The sequence below is a fragment of the Coloeus monedula genome (assembly GCF_965178545.1).
Source record: "Coloeus monedula genome assembly, chromosome: 5".
NCBI lineage: Eukaryota > Metazoa > Chordata > Aves > Passeriformes > Corvidae > Coloeus > Coloeus monedula.
The window spans coordinates 49280239-49307952 of NC_138785.1; the positions used below are offsets into that span (position 1 = coordinate 49280239).

At 38.6% G+C, this 27714-nt stretch overlaps 1 protein-coding gene across 1 annotated transcript in view; it reads right to left on the reverse strand.

Annotated features, from left to right (window-relative positions):
* The window catches only part of ATP10D (ATPase phospholipid transporting 10D (putative)), a gene marked incomplete at both ends in the record, with an annotated part of 30515 nt that extends 23652 nt beyond the window's left edge, over positions 1–6863 (reverse strand). Inside the window, 5 exons of the mRNA XM_082281992.1 lie at positions 570–676; positions 1858–1943; positions 4501–4705; positions 5656–5850; positions 6598–6863. Of these exons, the coding sequence (XP_082138118.1) occupies positions 570–676; positions 1858–1943; positions 4501–4705; positions 5656–5850; positions 6598–6863 (859 nt within the window). The remainder of the gene's footprint in view (positions 1–569; positions 677–1857; positions 1944–4500; positions 4706–5655; positions 5851–6597) is intronic.
* Positions 6864–27714: the final 20851 nt, after the last annotated feature.

The window sequence follows — 27714 nt, forward strand, 5'->3', positions numbered from 1 at the left end:
GTTACATCAAAATCTGCCATGCATACATTAACTTTTATTAACTTACATTAACTGTCACTAATATTCTTTCCTATAGAAACAACATAATTCTTGACTCTTCTATATTATTTCTAATATTTTCTACAAAATCCTACACCTGTGTTACAACTATCTGTCTGGATACATCATATTGAATAGTGTAAAAACCTCTGCCCTTTCTACAAACTGTAGAACGGGACTAGAAGAACAGCACTAGCTTCAGTTTGAATAAGAAAAAAGTCCTAAGCAACTCATGCATTTCCATGTCCATTTCAAAATCTCGGTTTACCATTGCAACAAGTTGAGGACAAGGACCTGCTCCCACACAACAGATCTGTCCTTCCAGGAATAATCAGGGGTATCAGTTTTTTACTGTTAAAACAGAAACAAACCTGACTCAGATGTGCATTCTTAACATTTCTAGCTACGGCGGCCTTTTGCCAGATTCAAGCTTTTACTCTCTCAATTCCCCTTTGTACAATACTGTTTCTTAGGGCACATAACTATCTTGTTTGCAAGGCAATCTGTGAAAACCAGGGTGGTTCACTAACCTGCATATACCACTATGCCTACCACAGCTTCTGTGTTTCTTACTGTGCATCCTCGGAGCAGTAAGTTTTCCTTGCTGAGACCCACGCGATCCATGTTTGAATGCTCACTGCAAAAGAAAAGCACATCAGCTTGTAGGACTCCAGCAATTACCAATCAGGCTTCGCAAAAACATTAGGAACAGATTTCCCAAAGAGCTGTAAGTCACTGACTGCCATCCTGAGATCTCTGATCGGACTTTTCAAATGAATGGAGTAACATGAAAGCAGATCACCCTTGAAAATCCAAGCATGTAGGCACTGCATTACAATTTTTTTTGCATTTACCAGCCTAGCATTTGCCATCTGGCATATGTGAAGGAGGCAACACTACTAAAAAGAGATCCAAGACAACTACTGGAAATCCGAAACCCTATCCCTATTTGTACTATCAGCATCAGAAAATATTCGAAAAAAATATAAAATCTCATTTTAAATATACTGTGAGCACTGTCACTCCTGTGGTATACTTTCAGTGCAGGTATGCCCACTCTTTGTCAAGGTGTTTCTTCAGAGACTAAGATTCATACATATTTATTTTTATTCTCAAATATCTAATGTGTCAGTGTGCAAAGGGAAGAATAAAGACATTCTAACTCTCAAAACCTGAAAATAAGTCACCCCATTAAACAGTATTTTGTTTTCCTATTATCTATATAAAATCATAAACCTGTAAGAATCACAGAATCATAGAATAGCTGGGGTTGGAAGGGACCATAAAGATCATCTAGTCCCTTAAGGTCCCTTCCAACCCTAACCATGAAGGAAACCCCTAACATAAATGCAGCCTGAAGAAAAGACACAGATAGGCACACTGGTCAAAAGGAGTTTGATCTACTGACTGAAGGTTACACAAAACAAATCAGAGTAGGAAAGGAAGCCAGTCCTTTCGATTTCCAATTCTAAGCAATGCAGCTTGCCCAGTCAGGCCTTGGTCGAGACCAAATACTGTAGATCCCATATGTTATGAAGAGCAGATTTAAAACAGGTATTTCAAGTATGAAATACACAATCACAAAACAGCCTGACCTAAGATGTTGAAAATATTTAATACAAAATAAAAAGCATCAGTGCCCAATTTGCTGCTCAGAAAACCCTTCTAGAGCTCAGTCTGTTGGGCTGCACTCAGGAACATAATGGTGCAAACTGACCTCTATCCATATTGTTATTTCTTAAAGCAAACATTAAGAGATCTCTGAAAATTATGTCAAAGCAAATGACAGTAGTTTAAAGAGCCACCAAACCTACTTACACAAAGCCTCGGAAATGACTGAGGTCATTGTTAGGATTCTCACACTCTATTCTACTGGAAAATTCTTCTGGATCAATTTCAGAGACCTAAAGCCGTGGGAAGTAAAAAAACCCCAGAAAACTCAGACAAAATGTGATAGAAATTAAAAACATCATAAATTCAGAGGTTCAGATATTACTATCTAAAATTTAGCTTCTAAACTGTAGGTTGCTGGTGGTGTTGATGGTCTCCTACCCAGCATAAATCAGACTTACACATTATAGGACTTCCTAGTAAATATTAAACACTGGCAAGTATGAGTGGAATTGCTGATATTTTGAGAACACTGGAGAGGACAAAAATGGGTGGAAGGATGAGGAGGAAGAAGGAAAACCAAAAGCAGTAAGAACATCTGAAAGGCAGAGATTTCCATAGATTTTTTCATTATACGAAAAAAAATAAGACGAGGCACTATCTTCTCTTCAAGCAGAATTTTTTGAAAACAGACTTTTTTTTCCAATACCATGACCAGGATGGTTTCTGTGCTAACACAAAGAAAGCAGGTAGAACTTTGCAATGATGTTTGAGACTTACAAGTACCAAAGAAAGGGCTGTTACAAAAGACCAGAAGTACATGTTGCAAACGAAGAGGAGGTGAGCTCTTCAGTGAAAAGTCAAGTGAAACGAGTATCCCGTATTAGTAAGAATGAAACACGAGGAGATGTAAGAGAAAAGCCAAAAGGCCTTATCTTTGGAATTACCTGCTATTGTGATTTAATTTCAATTAATGGCGTATGAGTATGCTTCTAGCCTCTAGAATAACACAGACTTTCCTCTGGCATAACTGAGTCATTTCCAAGCTGAGTACCTGCCACTAACTCTTTGGAAAGACATTTGTTCTACTCTTTAAAAAAAACCCCAATGACCAAATTAAGCTTTCACACTCCCAAGCATAATTCTCTAACTCACAGGTGTTACTGAATATATCTTCTACATAATTACAGGTCTCTGAGAAGGCTGTACTCCCTCAGCTGGATGACTTCACATGAGCAGAATAGCAACTGTGAGCTTTTGAAACTCAGAAGACATCATTTCTTAACACGTACTTTGGTAGCTCGATTAAAAGACTTTTTTTGCTATGTTTTGCTGTATTGATGTGTTGCACTGTATTAACCTGAAGTCAATATGAATGCAGCTTTTGACATACAGACTACGTTCAGTCTCTTCACAAATTTAGTTAACTGTGAAAGACCTGTCTCTCCACTGATCTTTAGCATGTTGAGTTGCACAGGAGGTACAACATTTCTGTAAAATGTTAGACAGAATACTTGATTGATGCTTTTCAAGAATTTTGCACTGTACAATGATTACCCAAATAAAAACTACCCTCAAAGTGAAATAGCCAAAGCAGTCGATTCTTTTCTTCTACTGTCTAGAAACCTCTAGATATATATTGCTAGTAGACCCTCTTGTAATATACCTTGAAACAGAAAGCATTGAAACTCTGGGTGTAATCTACAGTGGACACAGCTGTCCTACGTTCTGCCAGCATAAAACAGAGGTTATAAAAACTATGTCCAAAAGTTGGTATCTTGATATGGACACTCAGATCTTCCTGGACTGTATGTTTATTTTTTCATTATAATCGTAATTCCGGCAAAGCAAGTATTGAAAGTAGAAGCTTTTGTACCTTATTTCTTAAGAAGTGTTCCTACGTTTCCTGGCATAAAAGAGAAGATTTAAATTTTAGCAGAATTAGAATTACTCGGATTTTGTGTAAAGGTCCCTAAAGGAGGGAGACAATAAAGATGGAAACCACTGGAATTTTGCTCTGTGTAAAAATATGTATATACAGAGGGATCAAACAGACCTTCCTTCCTTGCTGTCCTAAGACTAAATCAAGAAATAAAAATAAAAACAGAAGTAAAAGTAAGCATGTGACTGTAAAGGGATAAGCACATCATGCCTTTGGTATTACCATACCCATTAAGTAACGGCACTTAGAAACAACCTCTCCTCACTTCCTTACCACTGCTGTAAATTCAGAACCGGCTCAGGTAATTTTATCCCAGAGGACTAAACAGTCTGTTGTTATGGACAACACTGAAGCTCCCTGCTGCTGTTTTCAGCATGGTGTTTCAGCAGCAGAACTGAAGACTACAGAAATGTCAGGATTCTTTCATCTTTTAATATTGTCTTTTTTGTGTCAGCCTCCAGCATTTTGGCTGCTGGGTATAATATTAAAATATTGTATGGGAGTAACAATGCGTTTGCAATATGAAGAAACAGTGAAAAAGATAATACATGCTCTTCTCTCTAGGTCTTTATATAGAACAGGAGTCCCTTCTAAAAAACTCCAGTTTCTCACCTATGACATGTTATCCACCATAAGTAACTACTTGAGGTTTACCTGAATTGTTAATTTCACTGGTTTCCATTACTTGAAATAGATCTGTCTTTCTCTGCATTATGTGAACAGGCAAAGATTTGCTCCAAAACAACTCAAGCAACAAATTATAACTGTGTTACCTAGTACCTTGTTCAGATGGGGATTGCTGAGCTACCATGAATTAGGCAGTCTAGAGGGCTGAGTTGTCTGGGATTTTTTAGTTCACCATCTGTCATGTCAGCTTTCTTACACCCATAGAAAAGCACAATTCTCACCTGCTCTGAATATCCTCTCACCACCTGTCTCTGCTTTAAATTGGTTTCTCCATCAAGGCCTGCAGTTTCAATATAACAGATCCCATCCAGGTCACTAGAATATAACAGCACCATGTCAGCAGGAATGATTTCATTACGTGAAAGCCGGACGAAGTCCCCAACATTGATATTTTTCCAGCACTCATCTATGTATTTCTTCTCCTTCCTGAAATACACAGAAGAAAAGTGATTTTTTACAAATGCATAAACTGAAACCGAGAAAAACCTACAAATGCTATTTGTCATGGCTACTACAACACATCAGAAGTGGCATTTTCCAAAATACTTGTTTCCCCACATAGAAACAGAGCATGCAATAAGGAAAAAACATTCACTATACTTCCTTAATCTTTGTATTTTTCATGCTTGGAATATCCTTTTATGGTAGGTATAAAAGAAAAATAATCAAGTGTGCAGCACTGATACATACTCAAGGAAGTTTTTTGATGGTTAATTTAGAATATGATAAGTTTGCATTCCTATCTTTTTATTATCCATGATAATAACTGCCTAGCAGACTTGCCACTAGCAGACTCCATGCCTGACTTGCACTCACAGTCTGTAATATTGCAGTCCTGCACTGTGGAACACAGATGCCAACATTTGTATCAAACTGTGTGATGCACTCAAATAGAATACTATCTTGCTCTGTTTGGGGAAATGGTATCACATTATGAGTACAACATGATGCCATTAATGAGCGATGAACTAGCAGCCTTTCAATTTCCACGAAGCCATTTTAGAGGAATTAAAAATACACCTCTCAAAACAAATGCTATGTACAACAGTGCTTAACTAGTCAAAGTACCTTTGTTAATACAGTACAAACACATGCATGAACTCACTTGCCTCAAAGCAAATTTTTTTTGGCAGATTTTACACTAATTTGATAACCATTTAACAAAACTGGTGATCAAGTCTCAACTAGTACCTGATCTAAGCAGCCCTGCTTCGAGAAGGGGGTTAAGACTAGATGACTTTCAGAGACCTGTTCCAAATTACATTATATTATGATTCCATAAGTATCCAGAAAGTAACCAAAAGAATTATCACCAACTTTTTCACATAATAGTCATAATCAAATAACAATAAACCACAAAGACTGTTGTCCCTTACCTGCTATATACTTTGGTTACTAAGTTGTTTATCTGTTTATCCATTTTGTACCTTGAGTAATCTTCCAGACCATCCTTCACTGCAATAATTGTCAGAACCCCTATCAGAGGTAGCATTGTAATTTCTTTTTGGAAAGCTTCCACCAGAGGAACCCAATTTAGGACAACTAGAAATAGGAAATACAAATTGGCAACTCTGAAACAAAGAGAAAATACAGGATTTAGCTGTGTTAGCGGACAATGATCCTTATTTCCCCACTCCATGCTCTACAGACATTTAAGTTATCGGCAATTTATCTTTTCTTCACCTGCAATTTAAGAATTATCCAGAACTCTGCTTTCATTCTCCAGTCAATAGATTACTTAGCAACACAGTTGCTTAACAGACATGATCAGGTAATGCAGAAACCAAGAATTTTCCTCTACTTTCAAAACTGTCCTCCAGGCACATGTCTTCCAGAGTGAGGCACTGCTGAATTTGCACTCTCAAATTTCCAGGTCCTTTAAAATTAATTTCATAATCTCTTAGGGAACATGACATGTTTTAAAAAGGAAGCCATCCTGTAACCTCCCTGCATAGCTTGACAAACCAGCAGTTCTCCAAGCAGAAGGAAGATGAAAGACATAAGAGAAGGGGAAAAAAACATATGCAGGAAATAAGCTGAAAATCCCACTGCAGACTGGTGTGTGGGAGTGCTCCAAGAGCAAGGAATAATTCAATAGTCCAAAGAACAGAATAAGCGGAAAGTACACAAGCTAAGAAGAAAAGGACTAGCTCAACAATGATGATACTCAAGAAACTTTGGCCAGATCACATGTATCTTTCCAGAAGTGATAGGTCAGGAGAAGGAATAATTTTTTAATATATAGTAACACACACAAACAATTCAATAGAAGGATTCAGCTTCAGAAGAATTACCACAATCAAAAACGAGTTCCTTACCTGTGAAATTGTTCGAATAAATTCCGTGGTAAAAAATTCAATAAAGTATACCTAGTAGTCCGTATTTTGTTGTTCATGTACAGTTTTGATACTTTTTCATACTCTTCTTTAAAATGACCCAAACAGGGAATCACTATCCTATGTTTGCCAGTAGTTCTTGATGACTGATAGCACTTGCTACTTGAATTGTTGCTGCTGCATTCTCTGCCTTCTGTAGATATAAGTCGCTGCCAGCGGTATCGGGCCCAGCGGATGGGATCAGCCATTGCACCTGAAACACTTAATAACCCAAGGAGTGTCATCTCTCTAGAAACATTTGAAAATACAGTAAGTTACACAACAATTCTGTAAATGCTTTTCAACAAAAAGTCACAATTACAGTTTGGCATAAGCCTAGGAAAAAAAAAGTAATTTTCATAATGAACACAACCCAGACTGTTAATAAGTTATGTAAAGTCAGGAACTTCTGCTTCAAAGATTGAATTTATTGGAATTTCATCAACCCTTTCAGGAGTGAATTTGATATAATTTGATTTCAGGGGTTATATTTGATACAACCCTTTCAAGGGTTAATTTCAGGGTACAATTTGATTACTCTGTTTAAAATACACAGTATTTTTGTAATAGCAGTCCACCCACCAGTTTCTCATGCTGTGGTATGGTAAAAGAAGCCGACAAGCTGCTAATTCTGCGGAGAATAGCATTTTGAAAGGAATCCTCATCTCAGACAATGCAGTCCATGCTGATGGTTAACACACCTTATTAAACTCAGAAGTCAACAATCTAGCAATATGCATCTGAATACAGCCTTAGACACGAAGCGAGGAATTGCCAGTGAAAGACACTAAGTAGCTATCATGAACAAAAAACTTCCAGTGAATTAGAAAGAGGTTTGAGAATTTTTAAAAACGGATAGAGGACGAATAAATTTCATGCCAATGCTTCTCCTCTATCCACCTAGCTAAGCTTTAGCGTTCTACCCAGGAACTTTTTTTCCTAAAGAAAGCTGAAGTTCATAGCTATAGGTGATACTCACATAAAGCTATATGTGATGGTCACTTCATCGAATCACCCAATGCAGTCAGAAAATGCCTCTTGCACAAAACATGCTTTAGTAGAAGCTTTAAAGTGCTGGTTTTCATAACGAAGTTTTTTACAATTTGCAAGTTTTAACTAATGGTTGCTACATTTCTTGTATTACTTATTCCATAGAACAACATATCGTATATTTGTTTAAAACTAGAAACTGCATGAGCCCAAAACCATCAGTACTTCTTACTGCAGATTACTTTCCTTCCATCTGGTATCTTACGACCTGCATAGACCCTAGGAAAATTTTTGACTAAATCCTCGTCCTAAATTCCCACACAATAGCTGCTTCTAAAACTTGCTGGATCTTCCTAAATGAAATATCATTACAACAGACTCTCCTGTGCGGTTATCAAACTATTCCTGATTTTGGCTTCAATCAATTCAAGCTTCTATTCATGTGGTATCTTTCTCTGCTATTGACAAATCCCACTCTATCCCGCTCAGATTCCTCCAAGATGTTGCTCTAAATAGTATTTTCCAAACTATCAACTCAACTATTTTATCCAACTATCTTCTCTTACATATCTTCCTTGATTCTTCTATTACAATTGCAGAATTCTTGACACATGAGCACAATGTCCTTACCAGGTCCTCTAAAAATTGGGTAGTACTCATATCTCTACATCAACCCATTCTGTTCTGAAAAAGAAGATTCTCCAAACTTCCTAAAAAGCCTAGAAGTCTGTGTCACTACCCTACAGCTAGAAAGCTTTTCTCTAATGTTTATCTGGCCTCTTCATCTCATCAAATTAAGATGATTTTTTGTCCTATCACCATTGGATGTGGATAGCTATTGACTGTCACGATGTCTTGGAAGACTGTTACCATGTACGTGAAAATCATGTTCTTCTTTAGAAACCATGATCTGCACATGAAAGAGAAAAAAAATTAAAACCCTCTATATAGTATTTCCTCTCAGCATCCCCTGGAAGTACCCTACTGTTCTTCCAAGGCCCTTCTGCAGTGTTCCCCCAGACAACATAAGGGACTGGTCTGAGGAAAAGGCTTTCCTTTTTTTCTCACTCCTAAACCTTGTGGTCCCAGTAATCATCAGACTACCAAAGGTTGCATGCATATGCAGCTATGTCTGGGACTTCTTAGAGAAGCAAGAAAGAAGTTGTGAAGATTTTCTAAAATACATGGCATCCTCTTATTTTCACAGAATGTGACATCTTCTATCTTTGCTTCCTCTAACCCTACTGCTTGGGAGATGGTTCCCAGAGGGACTGCCCTCAGCGGAGAGGTTACTACCCCATTTTAGTCAGGGTTAGCCTTTCCTCCAGAAATGGGAACTGACATTTTGAAGCAGCTACTTCACACAAATTAACTACTTTTAATGTAACAGTCATACATATGAACATTGATCTGTACACACACATGAAAAAAAAGCTTCAGTTAATTTACACTGAGCCTGAGAACAAGTCTAAAGCTTAAAAGGTCTTCAAAACTGTTCAGGGACTGCAGAACATGCTGCTAGTGGAGTCTATACATGACTATAAAGATTTCAATACACCTAGAGCTCCCAAACCCCCAAATTAACATGGACCCACCTACAAAAGTCAGGACTGAATTAAAGAACAAAGTACTGAAAATTAAAGAATTTTAAAATATGACCAGCTGAGAAGAGGTAGGTTTGTTGTTTTTTTTTCCCCTGTGATCACAAATTTCGGCAGTTCAACTATTAAAAATACCCCAAACTTCTGGATTTTGGATGGCATCCTTAAGGCTTGGCCATTTTGAGAAAACAACAATTCTCCTTAACTGTCTTTGCTGTGACAAATCAGTAATTGTACAAACAGATTTTATGCAATGAGGGGCCTTTTCAGATAAAGGTTTGCTTTAATTAAAAATGTTCTGGATTATCAGGGAGACTTTTAACATGATTTCTTCTGTTAAATTTATCAGACTCTTTCAAGCTTTCATCTTTAGCATGAACCATACAGGGTGTGTCAATTAACCACACTTTTGCCCAATAATCTGACATATCTCTACACACTGTTACAGTGTACAGTGACCTAGCAGCAAACTTAAGTAAGTAAATGTCAGGAAATTTCTCAAGATGCCACCAGCCAGCTATTTGAGCGCAGGTTACATTTGCAGTGAAAATCATGTTTGTTTTCATAAGACTGGCAAACAAGTATCTGATACTGATGAAGAAGCGGTAAGAGGAAGGAACTGTCTCTCAATCTCCCAGGGCTAATGGGAATGCAAAAAAATAGCAGATCCTGTTCATACAGTGAAAAATATACAGGCAAAATAACCTATACAGCTAAAATATACCTCACAAATTTCAAAACTTCCTAAATTCTAAGTCTTTTTGGTTTACATAACCTATTCTCTTTTGTAGCATTTGATAGCCAGTGACCACTATTTATTAAAAATAAAGCCGTTGGGGGAAGAAGGGAGGAAGAGTACTGGACATTTTAACATGACAGCATGTTAAGGTGGAATTCCTCACCACTGGATGAGGAGCTAATAGTTTCAACTGCATATGCAATGCTGCTGAAGAGCAGTCACCCCTCACCACATACATATTCTCCCTGACTCTTGACACAGCTCCAAAACCTCTGCCCACCCTTCCTCATCCTTCCTCAGAGAAACAGAGCTTAAAAAGGAACAGGAAACATCAGATTCAGTTCTGTGCACCGCGTATCTTTGTCAGTATCTCCAGTATTCTAATGTAACTACTTTTAAGAAAACTGAAGACTGTAGGAATGAGAAATAACTAACACAAACCCACCACATTGGAAACACTGTATGAGAAATAACAAGTAATCTCCTATGATCAGAGGTGAATCAGACAATTAACAGACATCTTGGGAAAAAAGTATCTGGATCTCATACTCTGCCATAATGCTCTCTGACTCACCTGGCATTTGACTGAGCTACTATTTTGCAAATGATTTTTTTTTTTAAATTATTTGCATCACCATTTTAAAATAGCACTTTTGAGGTTTCAAACTTCAAAAACCTCTTTTGCATTTTTTAACTCTTTTGAGTAATTTCATTCTTTTTCCTCATTAAATTTGGTTCATAAAGTATTGAACATATTTTCTTCATTCAGAAGGAGTTTCATCAACTTCAAGTTAGATATTTTAAAGGATTAAGTCACCAAAGATCAAATAAAAGCTATTTTAAACAATTTTTATAAGAAATCCCTTCCCTTAAAACATTATTTGACCCTCTTGTCACGTTATTTTTCACAGCCAAGTCTTGAGTTCCCCAGCTAATGTGAATTTAAAGTAGTAACACAAAACAGCAGATATTTCTTTAAACACTGGCAAATGATTCACAAAATGAGTTACTTTGAAGCACTGTTTTTATAAGTTTATTTCTTTAAAAAAAAAAGGTTATGTTTAAAAACCCCAAGAATAATGTTCATGTATTTGAAAACAGGAAGCCTAAATGATCACATAAGTTTTGAGGACAGCCTCACACAAGCTAGCCTGTCCTCATTTTCACACTGTACGCTCTTCAACTGAACACTGCTCAATCTTGCTAAATGGAAATAGTTGATATAGAGGCAACTCAGGTATGTCTTACACTCAAAAAGGGAAGCTCTTGTAGTAAGCTTACTAATGTCACATGATGATGAAATGTGGAAGGGAATTATATGACACTGGATTTATTTGCTTTCTTGCTTTTTTTCTACACCAGTTCCTTCATGTACTCAGATTCTTTCCTCTTCTTATAGAGCACTTGGAGATATGAAAAACTGGAAGGACTAGATATAGTTAACAGGAAATAGCTGGCTATCATACCTTTGTTAAAGCAAGGTTAAAGCACAGCAGCATCATTTTTACCACAGGACAGATCAACACAATATACTCTCCATGTTTGACCATCCCATATCACAATAAAAACTGGCTTTAAGAACTCTCTGCTAGTGGTAATGCTGAGAAAACCCCTATTTTTAAATGGTCTGTACCCTGGAAGAAGTGCCTTTCATCATAAAGTCCCATGTAGGCATTCTCTTGTATGTGTTTTTCATGTCTATAAATTGTTTTCTTTTCCCATCACTTCCCTTCCATTGTCTCTTGTAAATTCTGTCAGCTTCCAGTTCTGTGAAGTATCACCCACATATCTGCATGCAAGCCTTTGCTCCTAGCTTTCCTGCTGGGGGATGGAGCTGACACTAAAAATTCCTTAGTTCCAGTTATATTATTGGTAGCCTTTGGCAAATCACTTAGCAATCACTGATTCTCCCATATTAGATAATTTCTTAAGATCATCAGCAAAACAGATGTGTAGATAATTTAGCCTGTGTTTATGCTGCTCTGGAACTGCACCTTACTATTATGCTGTGGTCATTTCCTCACATGTCATGTCAAGTGCCCTACCATTCACCCTGGCTTGTCCTAACCACTTCCTCCCTTCAGACAACATCCTTCTCTTCTGCTGTGATCTCCAAATAATTAGTCCTCATTCTTCTTTCAGAAAATTTTTTGTTAAATGCACTTGGTAAATGACATATTTGACAAGAATGTTCCCCAGACCTTTGGCACATGCATGCTTATGGTGTGTGTCTCTGTCCTGTTCCTTCTCAGCCAGTGTGCAGTAGGCCTTCATCTGGGCTAGTTTCCAGTAGGAAGTAATAAATCGATTCTTGGCAAACAGAAATGCAGTCAATAAAACTGCATTATTTTACCTGAAAAATTTCTACAGCACCTAAAAGGTAAACAACTCAGACAATGAATCTCCCCAATAACATCCCTTTTTCTTTCCTCTCCACATGAATGTATCAGGATGTTCTGCAGGTCTGAGGTTCTGGGTGACCAGGGAATATAAAAAATGCTAACCTAGATGGTGGTCACACTACACAATGCTATGGAAGAGTGGATCATCCCCAGTCTGCACAAAAGTCCCATTTAAATCTCTTAGCAAGTGTTACTGCACAGGTTCACTAGCACTTTTGTCATTACACTGACAGAACCCTACAAGCTAAATGTTAAAAACTCCTCCTAATCATCTTTTAAAACTCAGAAGCCAGCAGAAAATGAAGATGCTTCAGGGAACCAGGGCCTGACGATTAAGTTACACTCTGAAGAACAAATACTTATTTTCTCCTAAGGTTTGCTACTTTCTCTGTAACACGCAATTTCACATCTTTGCAAGCCAATATGAAATATACTGAGACATTCTAATAGGCCAAATAGATCTGGGTAAGAAACTTGTGCTGACAGTTTATGGGACTAACAGCCAAAAACCTGCAGGAAACAAAACTTCAACTTCAGAAAATGATGTGGTTATTTGCAACCATATATTCTGAGATATATTTATAAAAGAGATGTAAGAACTCTTGAATTAAGAGTGGAAGGCAGATGTTAGTATGAAAAGTCAGTTGCCGTGGCATTATTTCTCCATGCACTCCTACCTACGAAGTCTAATCTAGCATGGGCAACACTGGAAACTTGCAAGCCTTGAAAAGCCTTGGATCTTAGAAAGGAAATTTCTTGGTTGTGAGTACGTTAAGCCAGCCCTCAACAGCTCTCCACAACTGAAAAACAATCAGCAGGATGCATTAAAACCCAGGAAGTGCCAAGGCCCTCACAGAAGGATGTATGCAAGATAATTTAATACTAAACCATGCAGTCATACTGGTTAACATACTATAGTGTGGGAGCAGTATATAAAAGCACAAAATCTGCTTCACCTTGGGTAAAGTTGTTTAGGATGCCAATCAGATCTTGTACCTACAGACACAACCAAACCATACACTAGGAAATTTTAGGTTTAAATTTCAGAAGAAGTAGTTTCAAAATAGAACTGAAGACTGCTGGAGAGTGATCATCTGTGAAAATATTTTACATACTTTTCTCCATTCATCAGAAAAGTTCTACTTTATGCCCTGTTCTCATGTGCCACATTGGTCTCAAAACTGTAGACCAAAACCTTACAGGTTAAGCCTCACTCTTTTACGACTGTCTTTTCATACAGGTATATCTTTAGCTTATGGCAAGACAGCATTTAGTCACTACAGATGCTTTGCTATGTGTGAAATTCACATGAATTTCACAGTAAGACTAAGGTGTGGACCTTATTAAAAATTTATACTGGTGTTCACGTGATACAGAAGGGTGTGATTTTTTTTTTTTTTTGGTAGCTGTGTAACTCCCTATGCTACTGTAAATACTTCTAAAAGAAATGGATCCATATTGGCAGTATTGCTGTTTTTTAAAGGGCCAAAACTCCATTGTGTAGATAAGATCTAGTGTACTCACTGAAATTTCTACTGAAAGTACCTGTTACAGCAAGAAACTGTACTTGAGTTCCTAAAATCCTAGATTAGGTGTCTGGGGTTTTTTTTATTCTTCTGGTTTTCTAAGACACCTACATTATCAGCTACTCAAGAATTCCCTAATTTCCCAAGGCATCCACTGAGGTTTTCAAGTCTAATGCTCTAGGGTTAGTGAATTTTTGACAAAACCAACTCTTGTACAACCTCAGGAAGACAATCAGATTTTCCACAGAGCAATAAAACCTGCCTACTGCTTGGGGATATATTGACAGGAATAACCTGTGAATCCACTTTAACCACTAGAGAGTTCCTGTAAGACTATAAAACATGACTCTTGAGAGGGTATTTCAGACCTGAAAGTGAGAATTAACCTACAGCAATTGAGGGTTCAACTACAAATGTGTATCTTTAAAAGTTTTATTAATAAAAATGAAGCCAAAATATACAGACGCCTAAAAAAATATGCAAGGAGTTAAGAATGCTGAAATTCTGACCCTAGAAACCCCAAAACTATTTAAGACACTGGAGAATCAGTGCTGAGAGTAGTTGAACTGATTTAAAAGTTAACACTGAACAGAATTGTTCTCACTTCTACCTTCCACTCCTGGCTTTGTCAACTCCTTCATAATCAGTCTGGTACTTACTGAACCTGGTTCTCACCGCTGTGCAAGACCTTTTACTAACTCAAAGACAATAACATTACTGGATTTCCCAATCCATCATTACAGCTGTGAAAGTACTAATGTTGGCACAAGCAAGGTGGGACAGTAATGTCTGATTAGAGAGTATCTTTGAGTACTTATGTAGAGAACCCAATTTCAGACTAGTTTTCACTAAAAACATGTATCAGCTCCGGTTATTGCTTTTGAAATTCAAGTCATCCAGGGTAGTGGCAATTAACAAAAGAATGTGATCCTCACCTGTCAGTCCTACCTCTTCCTCCTGTGAACAGTGCCCATGCACTAACTGTAAAAATTCAGTCAGAAACAATGGCTTCAGACCAGCTTTGGAGTCACACAAAAGAGCTAAGTGAACTAAATTCCATTCTGATCTTAGGTAAACCACTGAGTGCCCTCTCTGCTGGAAACCACCATTAATGAAAAGAAGAATAATGACAATTCTGTTACCTCTTGGTGATGATATGAAGACAAATAAGGTTTTAAATAAGAGGCTTCTCAAAACTATGGTCATTGATGAGATGTGAATACCCTAAAAGTATTGCTTTGTAAGTATTAAAATAATAGTAATGTTGATACTAGAAGTACATTTTCTTCAGTAGCTGTATTTCTGACAAGAACTTGGGTTTTTCTTTCCCATCTTTGTGACTATCTTTCATAACGAAATCCAATAACTACTGTTGTGATCCAACCCTGTGAGTGACCGTGTGTGCTCTGCACCCCTCCGTACTTTCTTGAAGTTTCAGGAATTTCCCTGTGACTTATATGGACTTAAGTCTACTTCCTTGCCATGAATCTGTAAAGCAGTAAAAAGCTGACACCTCAGTCACCACCGTGAACTATTAAAACAAAGGCCAAAGGCCTTTGTTTCTGGACTCAAAGTCGAGGAGATTCACATAAGCAATGCGGGGGGGGGGAAGGGAGGCGAGGGGGTCTCGTGGCCCAGGGAACATTTGAAAACATAAACCCACAAATCGTCCTTTTCCACCGCCCAAGATGTTCCAGCCACCGCCGGGTTTCGCAGAGGCCGTTCCGGTCCCGGCAGCACTTCCCGGGCCGGCTGCCGGTGCGGGTAAAACACCACCCGTGGGCGGGCTGAGGGGACCTCCCCCGCGGCCGCGGCTTCCGCGTTTCCCCCGCCACGTCTCGGTCCCGGAGCCCGGCACCGCTGTCCTCCCGCGCCACCATCCACGCACCCGACCACGCGGGCGAGCTGCCCTGCTGAATCTGCTCTGGACTTACCGATGGATCCGCGCACATCCCGGGGGAATGGCCGCGCTCCGGCCCCGCCCCGCCGGTGCTGCCCGGCTCCCTGGCCGCCTCCGCCCCACCGCCCCCCACCTGCCCTCACCGGCCTTTGGCCGCACGTTCCTTTCGCCTCTTTCCTGCTCTGATCCTTCTCCCCCGAGGCGTGACTGAGGCGGGACCCGCCGGGCCGAGCTGCGGCCGGGGACCCTTCCAAAAGCGGCTCCCCCGCACGCCCCACGGCTCTGGGTGAGGGAGTTTTGCTCGCTGCAAAGAGTCCATGACTCTTAGTTAGTTATTGTTTAAGGTTAGTTTTTTCTTTACCTTAAGGCCTCAGCAGATGGAGGTTGTGGTAGGAGTATGACTGTCACAGAACCTGACGCCCTTGACAGCTCGTCAGGGAAACAGATGTTCTTACTCTTTTACAGTCATTTACAGAACTGAAGGCAGCTTGGCCCATCTAAACATCAAGTTTTCTAGACACTGGGCTAATCAAGACTAGCAAACACTTCCTCTTCTTTTCTAGGAAGTAAGCCTCTGGCTATTGAGAAACTGCCCAAATAGTCTTAAACAAATCACTGCCATCAGGATCTCTTGGTCCCTATTGAAATAGCCCGCGGTTACCAGTACTTGTCCAGTGTCAACAATGAATTCCTAACAGAGAGCTGGGAGGGCTGTGCTGAGCAGCATTACTTGGTTGTACTCTCCTTCCCATGTATGTGCATGGTGTTGTTTTCCTCTGTTGTCCTGTATTCTAGCATGCCCTGCACCCCATACCACACACTGAAAACATTTTGGTTATGTTCAGTGAACACCTGCTGATGGTCTGTTGTGGTGACCGGTGATCATACATTACAAGGGACAGAGACTTCTCAGCAAGCCCCTACTACCACGGAAGCTTGTTCTGTTGTGTTCATCTATCCCAGTTTGGATTCCCCGGTTGGCTGTCAGCCTCTACCCCTCATCACTCTCCCAGAGCTTCCCCATTGGCCCCCGTTGCCTGGTCCTGCCTTTTCCCCGCCCCCGGATAAAACTGAGTTTTGGGATCACGTTCGTATTTGCTTCCGCAACCTTTGACAGTGTAGCAGCAATAAATGCTCCTGCCGGAACGCACGCAAATGCCCTTCTCGACTCTTTGCTACCGACTGTAACACTGAACCCACCCTTGCGTCTGTGGGGGCACGCGGGACCCCACAGAGCTGGGCAGGGACAGTATTAGTCTGTTCTTTGGAGTGCCCATGTGGCTAGTAGAAATTTCAAAACATACAGGCATGTCAGATGGAATAAAAATTCTACATGAAGGAAGTCTGCAACTACTGCCTTGAAATTATGTAGGTTTTTCTTCTTGGCAGGAAAAGATGTGGAGTTCTGTTTCCTTGCAGGATCTGCCACCTTTCCTGGCTCAGGTGCTATAGGAAAGAGGAGTCAACTCTGGGAAGGGCAGAGCAAGCTGCTGCAAGACACAAGGTGGTAGTAGGCTTTGCCAAAACCCAGTTACTTTAAAGTGATTTAAGGTTAACATTGATTTATTGGAACATTCAACTTGGCAGGGATGTTTGACGAAGAGAACATCACAGAGCTTATAACCAACCACAGCTATTGTAATCACATTGCAGTTGTAAATAATTCATATCCACGTGCTTACATTTTCCATTCATATTTTTTTGTGCATGACAGTCCATTCTGTAAGCCTACAACTACGAAAGGCATTATTTTGTTTCCCTTGTTTACGCAGCAATAACAATTGCCTCAATTAGGCCTGTACATCAGTGCACACAAAAATATCTGACCAACCCATGAATGAGCCACCCTGGCTGCCAGAAAGAGCACAGCTGCCTTAGTGCAGCACTCTGTGCAGTTTAATTAGATGTGTTGAAGCAGAGCATATGAGCTGCTTGGAGAGGTCAGGCTGATCAGGTGAGTGGGAGACATTGCTGACTCCTGACTTGGCCATTACATACAGGTTTTCACTTTTATACTTCTGTAAAACTGTCCAGTAGTGTGAATGGTCTTGGTCCCAAGCACGCAAAGCAGCCATACAGCATGTCTGAAGTGTAATTAAACCGTCTTCTCCCAGGTATCCTATGGAAGAGTAACTACAAAGAGCAGAATCACCAGAGATGATGCTTGATTGAGAAATCTCACTGATTGCTTTTCTGCATGGAGGTAATAACACTGAATGTCCTCCACACAGATATATCCCTTTTATTTTCGCAGAGACATCTGCAAGTGTCTTTTATACATTTCCTGAACTGCCACATGAAAAAAGAAAACTTTGAAGTTCAAGTCATCCAGGGTAGTGGCAATTAACAAAAGAATGTGATCCTCACCTGTCAGTCCTACCTCTTCCTCCTGTGAACAGTAAGTGCCCATGCACTAACTGTAAAAATTCAGTCAGAAACAATGGCTTCAGACCAGCTTTGGAGTCACACAAAAGAGCTAAGTGAACTAAATTCCATTCTGATCTTAGGTAAACCACTGAGTGCCCTCTCTGCTGGAAACCACCATTAATGAAAAGAAGAATAATGACAATTCTGTTACCTCTTGGTGATGATATGAAGACAAATATGGTTTTAAATAAGAGGCTTCTCAAAACTATGGTCATTGATGAGATGTGAATACCCTAAAAGTATTGCTTTGTAAGTATTAAAATAATAGTAATGTTGATATTATTTTTTCAGTAGCTGTATTTCTGACAAGAACTTGGGTTTTTCTTTCCCATCTTTGTGAATACTTTTCATGACTAAGTCCAGTAACTATTACTGTGATCCAACCCTGTGAGTGACTGTGTGTGCTCTGCACCTCTCCGTACTTTCTTGAAGTTTCAGGAATTTCCCTGTGACTTATATGGACTTAAGTCCAACGACCCAAGAGCTGTTGATGACTCCAAAACAGTCACAGAGCTCTTTGTGTAGTTCAAACCCTCTATCTGTTCATGGCTGCAATAACTCTGCAAGTACCAGCATGAACAACTCAGCGAGCTGTGCTCATACTGGCACTGTTTGGGACACATGAAAGAGAGAAACTCATGTGAACTGCCAACTAAACGTTGGCAGACTGAAAACTTTCCCATGAAGACCTGAAAGGAAGAGGGAGATTTGCCACAACATGCTAATCAAACATTCCCAGAGCACTTCAAGTCAATGGAATGTGAAAACCTGGGTCTGATTCTTCTCTGGGAGAATCTCTTCCCCAGGGGAGAATCATACCCAGTGATGATTCCAGTGCCAAATCCACATAAATAGAAGTGCCAGTGGGGATTTGGGGTTGTAGACATAGATGGTTATCATTACTGCAGTGTGGATGCTCCCAGATCAGCTTAGTGCATTCATATGAGGTCAGTGGATGTATTAGAGAGATCCAGTGTGTATTCAACGTGTAAATAGTGACATATTATGGTATCCACTCTAGTTCAAATATATTTGAAGATGTGGTGGCATATTAATAATAACTTATAGCCAGAAAGGGAATTGGTTGTTACCCAGTAATTTCGTCATGCTTTACTTTCTTCGCTCTGCAGTAAACGCAAATCATTTAACTGGAGCAGAGATTTCACAAAAACCCCCTTGAATTTTAAATGACATTGAATTACTGTTTACCACATCATTGGCTGGTAAATGTGTGTTTAGAGTCCTAAGAAATGTTGCCAGTGCAAATTAAGGCAGTCTGTTGTGCTTATCACTAAGGTAATTTCTTACTGCAAGATCCTCAGATATATTTCCTGGCAGGACCCGTGGAGGACAGATACACAGTGAACAAAACAGATGTTTATCTGCTCTAGTCTGTGTGTGCCCATAGCCTTTATTTACCATACACTGTCTAGATCTGTACTGGTTTATTGATTTCCTTGCGAGGAGATTGTTTTTATCACTGGAGTGAGCATTTTATAAATAGTTAAGAATTTTCCTTCACTGCTCCCTGTGAGACAAGACGGTATTACTACTTTCAGGTTACAAATAAAAAATGGAAACAAGGGAGAATAAACACCACAACATGAAAGTGTTTGTTAGTGAATCTGAGCTTACATGCTCAGTTTGAAAGACTGAGCATTTGTTTTAATATTTTTATAGTGCAAGATATATTCTATGTAAATTATGTACATTTTGCAAATCTTGAGAGAGGTAGAGAGTATGTAAATATGATCATGGGAACTTTCCTGAAAGGCACTTTCAGGGTCATTAAAACCTTTTTATTGCAAGCATGCTGTACAATCTGGTTCTTAAGCTGACTGAACTTTATCTAAAACTAGTTAGGTATTTTACTCATACTACTTAACTAAAAAACTGCCCCAGAGTATGGTTGCTGTGAGGGTTAAGAATTATCTTCTAGCTTCTAAACTCAATTTCATACCCATTTGCTCTTATACTAGCGGTGACCACTGCTTCCATTAAAAAATTCTTTCTGTTCCTGGTGTTTATAAATCCACCTTTGTTTTGCTAAAGTAAACCAGATAAGAATGAATCATATCAAACTGACTGAAGGCTAACTAAATTTTGAATAAAAGTGTCCAGCCAAAGGTGTAATGCAGTTCAACAATCCATTCAGACCTTAGTTAATGTTGCATAAATTGCTGTGACATAGCTTGTGTAGACAAGTTTTAAGGGAATAATTGACTAATACTCACTCGTAATCCTCATGCTTTGCCTGTGATTTATACCATCATGTTTAGGCAACTGCAGAACAGAAGGAATCAGGAAGCTGGCATTAGATGCCAGTTCTGGAGAGCAGTTACTAGCAGTCAGTAGCAGTTACTATTATTGGCATAAGACTTACTGATTGTCACTCACTGTGGTTTGGTATTGTGTGTATTAAGAACTGATTTCGTTCTAGAGATTTTCATTCTGCAGAAAGTAATTATCAGCTGGAATTTAACAAGGAATCTGAAAGTCTTTCACTTCTTAGAGGCTCTGAATTAACAAGACAAGCAGAAAATAATTTTAAATTAGATACTGTCAACTTACTGCAGCTCGTAATGCAGCAGGAATTTACCTCTTATCATGGCATTTTTACTTTATCCAATAGAGAAGCTGAGTTGGTAATCTATGGGGAGACTCCAGCTTCTAACAATCCATGTTCATGCCCCATGAACTAACATGGGCCCATTTAAAGACACAAATCTAACCCTAAAAAAAGGGAACACCATCTAATGCTGCTACTTGTGGACTGATGGAAAGGTGTGTATGATTGGAAAGTAGTTCTAGCTAAGTGGAATTGTACATAGGCAGATGGATGCACTTGGAAACTTGCTTTATTCCTTCTTTTTCTGTTTACTCTGATGTTGCAATTTCCCATGGCTAATCTTCAACCTTATCTACAGATGTAAACTTGTCATTAGCTGGTTTACACTGTTACAGTTTCATTGTGTGTCAAAACACTTTTGATATGCACTTACGATATGTACTTTTTGATATGCACTTATGATATGTACTTATGTGCCTTCCTTTTCCTGGTATATAGAAGCAAGTTGAGTTGTTGAAATTATCTGGTCCAGAAATAACCTTAATTCTACACTTTCTTTTTATCAAACCACTTTATCAGCTAACAAAAGGACCTGAGTCAGTGATATCAAATGAAATATTTAGTAACTGTTGCTTTTTTCTCTATCTTTGCTTGTATAAAGTTATTGTCTGGGTTGTAATATTTTTCAAGGGTTTTTTTCCTATTAAATTTTTCTACAATTTTTCTAACACAATTTCTGCTGGACAGTGACTCCAAACCTGCCAAGCAAATTTTGTCAATATTCTAATTTAGCTACCTATGCCACAATTACTATATCCATTTCTTGAACAAATAAAAATAATCCAGCAGATGGGTATGAAGATACCACTTGGACTTTTTGATTCTCTCAGGTATTTTCCACAAAGGAAAATCCAAGGCTGGTTTCCCATTAAAAAGTTAATTTAAGGTTAGGAAACCAAGTATCAGATTAAAAGTGTCCACAAGACACCACAATGAAAAAATCTATTTTTATGGTTCATGTATATTGAAACATTTTTGAAGGTGAAACTTTGTCCCAGCAGACATTATATCTGATCACCTTCTAGAGCCAGTGTAAACCAAGATAAAGTATAAACAAAGATAAACCAAGACTGAGACAAAGCACAAGTACAGCTTTAGCTAACTTGGAAGAAATGTTACCACATGGGTGTTTCTGATTCACTCAGCCCAGTGCATCACAGATCCAAGATAAATTAATGAAAAGCCATACCCATGGTAAAGACAAGAGAGATTTATACTTCCACAGGTATTGTAGGTCAAGTTCAAACTCAGAAGAAAGCCTAGGGTTTAAATGTAACCTGCACTGTGCAAAAATATTAAACCAACTGCTCTTTGCTAGAACTTTATGTCAGATATTCCATTGTAAATAACATACGGAAAAAGCATGTCCCATTTTCAAGTGAACAATTTACATGTTCTCCTCATTTTGCTCCTATAAGTAGAACTATTTAAGGAAAACTAGGAAAATTAACATAATTGTACATTTTCTATTTTAAGTCACTGAGTATTTCTCCGGAAATATTCTCCAAAGTGTGAAATGAAAATTTCTTACCACATTCTTTATTGTGTCAACTGGAAGAACAAGGAGGTCAGGTATTCACAAGGCAAACAAATTTTCTAGAGAGCTCTTCTCTAGAATTTGCTCCAGAGTAACTAAAAAAAAAAAAAAAAAAAAAAAAAAAAAAAAAAAAAAAAAAAAAAATCACAAATGTCAGCTACTTCGTTGAAAATTAAAAATACCTCTTCTGATGAGCAAAATACTAATCAAAATACTATTGTCACCCACATCATGAGATTCATTATTTTATTCATTATTCCTGTAGCAATTTTTACCAATCATTATTACAATAGCAAACCCTATTTGTATGTACCATTTTCCTGTGTACAAAACTCTTGCAATTGTGCATGAACTAGAGGGCTTCCAGACTTTTTCAGTTGGCTGGTAATGTTTTTAGGAAAATTAGAACATATTTTTTTTGTACCGAGAGAGATTATACATAGACAAGCTGAGATATTTGTATTGGCATAGTGTCTTATTCATCAGCAACTAAACTATGAGAAAATTTCCAATGCAAAACAGTGCCTCTCTTCTTTTTGTGTCCTTGCTAATTTGAGACACTCTCAAACTTAAAAAAAAAAAAAAAAGGGAATTACAGTAATATGATTCAAAGCACAATTTTTGTCCCAGGAGTCATGGAGGTCATGGGTCATGGTGGTTACAGAAGCGCAGCAAGAGTTAGCAAGGTTTGAAAAGCTGGTAAATATGCAGAAGCTGTCCGGGACTCTAACAACTGCTTCTAAAAATCTTGTTTTCAAATTAATATTTGAATAGTCAGTTAGCTTTGTGGAAGTTGTCACTTTCATATTATTTGTTTTGATTTGTTTTGAAGAAGTCTATTCAATTGTTATTTCCCATGAAAAAGATAAGCAGAGGTAGGAAATAGCAGTGAAAATCTGCTCCATAGTGTATTATTTGGAGGCTACAAAGAAGTCCAGACAATCTTGCTAATGCAATGTGCTGCCAAGCTGGACACAGTCTGAGAAAGACTTAAAAATCACAAGGCCATTTGCCCTGGGAGGAAGTTGGCTGTATTTACCCTGGAAGGGATTTAGTAAAAAAGCACTGCTGTGCCTTACTTTGGATGTATCTGTATAAACAAACTGCTTTTTCTTAGTCTGTCAAAATTACCTTCTCTTTATATGTCCTTGGTTGAAACCACCTCTGTCAGCAGAAACAGAATATTGCCAGTGTAACTTTCACCAACTGCTGTTTTCATTTCATTTCAAAATATGGTGGGATAAAAATAAAATCTATAGTAGCTGTAATAGTAGCTCTCAATTCAGAGTTATATAAGAAATACAGTCCATGAAGTCCCTGTGTAGATGGGATGTATGTAGTGGGCTGTTTATTATTTTAGGAATACTTTCTCCCCACTGCTATTATGACACATTGGTACAACTTGCTATGCAGCATATTCCAGCATCTACTAATTGTTGTTTACTACTAGGGTTAAGAGTCACCATAATCTACCTACTGGGCATTTTCTTTTCTGTTTTATGATGTCCAAAGATTTTTGAAAAGCACAAACATACTCTTACCATTCATTATTAATACTGAAATCTTAAGGTTAGATTTGGAGAAGCAAGGGAATTTTTGGCTTAAAGTTTTACTACATCTGCCCTAAAAGGGATGACCAATTTTCTGTTGTTGTCATTTTGAATTCCAGACATTACAATCATTAGACTGGAACATTGTGAGTAAAATTCCAGTCCTGATGTGTACCTGGTGTTCAGTTCACCTAGAATTTTTAAGCATGAAGAAAGGGACATAGAAGGATAGAAATGCTGACAATAGATTTTTCCTTATAAGATGGTATCAATAGAGCAGATAAAAATAAACTTTCTGCATGTTCCCTGAGCATGGGATAAGAAAAAAGGGTCTGAATTGTAGAAAGGAGAGTTAAGACAATATTCATAGATACTCTTGTAGGATGGCAGATGAAGACTCCTCCTTCTCCAATCAAAGAAGCTTATGCAAAGCGGGACAGGAGAGGAAAGGCCGGCTAAGTCTCTGAGTGCCCAGCTGTTTACAAAAGATGGTGACCAGTGGTACTCATGAGCAGAGTCCCAGCTACTGACTCCAGTTTATCTTTTGAGCTGTTGTTTTAGTGGGTACAGGGCTCAAGTTCCTTGGGGTATGTAGTATGTCACTCTTCTGGTCTAAGCTATTCCTCTGCCTCTATCCTGCAGAATACTGGGTGTGACACCAGCTCCTGGCTCTTCTGCTACCTCAGCCAGGCAGGTGTTGAGATGTGCATAGTACATATATTTTACAAGCCTATGATATTAACTGATTTCAGGCAATATGTACAATATTTTTTCCATCTGGTACTTCCAAGTATTCTTGGAGTGTTTCCAACAGTAGCAGTTCCTCTCTGAAGATCTTACAGTGTGGCAGAGCTCTTTTGAATGATCTCTTCAGTATGTTTTTGTCCGTGGAAGGCAGTACAGAGTTCAGGATATAAACTGTGTGACTCTAAGGTGGTGTTGAACCACAGGAATGTCCCTCAGAGCTATTGCTAGTTCTTTCCGTGCAGTCTGTGGGAAGGACAGAACTGCTACAGAAACCAACAAGATGATTTTGAAATATCAATGAGAAGTGAATTCAAGAACATTTAAGAAAGTTCTTCTTGTTACACCTCTTACAGGAAAAAGGAGACAAGATAGAGACAAGTGTAAAGCTGTGGACATAGACTGTATCCTCTGTACATGACACACTGTACTCCTCATGTCTCAAAGAGCGAATACATGAGTATTATATTTACAGAACAGGGATGGGGGAAAGAACCAAAACTTCTCATATTTTTGTATATTCAAAATTTACAAGTAAAATTATTTGAGAAATTTGAGATTTGGCATTTGGGAGGAATTATGATTATAGATTATGAAGAGCAAATAGGTAGTAAAGTATGTTATGCACATCAGTGTCATGTTCATTCAGTCTCACTTCTGAACTTCACTGGCTCATCAGAGTGTAAAAATTGAGATACATTATCTTCAATCTCCTTCAGCTGCAGCATATCACTATGACCATAATTACACGTAAGCTTCTACAAAAACTTTCAAGATTCCTGGTTCAATAATTAAAGTGGTTCACTGATTGATATTCATGTGTCAACCAATTCATCTAAGTATGGGCTGCCATTTTGTCTTCCCCCTCAGTCCTAACTGCAAATATCACTTCTGTCAGAAGTGGTGCTGTTTGTGGTGGAAATCTAACCCATGAAAAAAAAAAAAAGAGTGCAAAAATAAAATCACTTTTCATCCACATCAGCTGCAGTTTCATCCTGCAGCCCCAGGCACCCTAGTGCTGGCATGAGGGTCAGGGAGAGGAAGCAGAGCTGGCAACAGGGACTAGGGGGACCTCCCTTTTCCATGGCAACCCACATTTAGCTCAGCATAATCTAAACTGCAGTCTCAATGTTTCCACTGCATTATAAAAATGCATTTACTGTCCCCTTTGTGTTGGTAAAATACACAGTTACCTATTTATTTCTATTGACATACCTGTTTGATAGTTCCTTGTGGGACACTTATACTGGTGCTTGGATATTCTCCCCAACTGGATATACTTAGAGCAATGTAAAACACTATGCTAGTATATTATATATACATTATATATAACAGTTATTATATATTACCATGAATAATTACTACTATGTTGTTATGATAAAATGTACGTTAATATCATATTAATGACCTCTGGTTATTAATTTATTTCCCAATGTTTTAATTATTGCCATTCTTCCAAAAACAAGGGCAACAAATGGATTGATCTTAAAATGGGTTTAATTACTGTAGTGTAGCTTGTGGGTTATGTTTATAAGCAAGTAAACCCCTCTACAAGTCATCAGCAATGTGGATAAAATAATATGAAGTTCACTCTACACTTTTCTCTCATAAAATTGCTTATTTCCTTGCTGCTCTGGAATCTTTTGCCTATGTACTTACTGTTCTACAAGTTTTCCTCCCTGATTTTGTGGTTATTTGAGAGCTTAACTTCAAGGGGTGGGGTGGGTTGTTACTGCTGTGGTACAGAAGCATGAAAAGCAGGTATTTTTAAAGGTTAAGACTTGATGGCAGATCCAAATAATGCAGGTCCAAACAAAGTCCAAACTGCCAAAGGCCAGCTTTTTATCCCCTACTTCACTGCAGTTGAACATGGGCTCCGAAACATGGATTTAGTTAACCCAGCTGTGGTTTCCTTGAGCAGTCTGACTTTGCTCCTCATAGACCAATAGGCTTAATCAAAAATATTACTTTTAAAATACATATATGTGAAAAATGAAAAGTGAAATTCTTTACTCTTCGGACCTGCAAAAAATTAGCTGCTTTGAAAATGTTCACTGGGATAGTGTCACATGGGATGGCAGTTTCCCATCCTCTTCTCTCTGTTCTTGTCTTCATGCATTACATCTTTGCTCTCTTTCATTTTTCACTTTTTTGATCCCTTTCAACTGAGTGGGACACTCACTACCTTTCTCTTTATTTCGTAAATTATTTCATTCCGAGTCTGGATCACCTTCGTGTTTTCTCCTGTTGTCTCTGGGTCTATTTTGTTTGGAGCAGATGCTCCCCCTTGTGCTCTGTTTTGTAGTGTGCAACATAGTACAGTCAAAGTGGATAGGTTTCCAATTAGCTAACAAAGAAAATTCTAGGGGAATAAATGAAATTATTATTGAAAATTATTTTTTTAATTCGAAATTTAAACTACTTCTCATTTTAACAGCAGCTTTGAGTAATTTCTCCATAATAAAATTGAATAAATTTCCAAGAAACCTTTCTTAAAAGTCTAATCTACTAGCAAACCCTGAGGAAAATGGGCAGAATTTGAAAGCTTTCAGTCAGCAGAACATGAAGTCGGTTCTTCTCCATGTGTTTCTCCTCCAAAACTCCCATGCACCACATCATTCCTACAAGGCCACATGCCTGTCTGTGAAGAAGCTGTGCTGCAGGCTGACTTAAGCAGCCTGGGTTTTTTACAAAGACCTTCTAACCGCCAGTACGGACTTGTAGCTGCTGTGGTATTCTTACGGCCCACTGTTATACCTACATATGCATGACTGACTGTAAATTAGCCCAGTGATTTCAGCGAAATAAAGTCTGCCTACAGGTTAAGAGTCTCTGTGCAGTTTTGTGTCTTGCTGGGACTTGAATTCTTACAGGTTTTCTCATAAAAGCAATCAGGGCAATTTTGCTTCTTTGCATTCACATTCACATTCAATCAGTTCAACACATGGAAAGATCTCTGCTAATGCCAAAAACTTGTTCCATAAACCTCCTCCACTGTCTGGCTAGGATTGACTT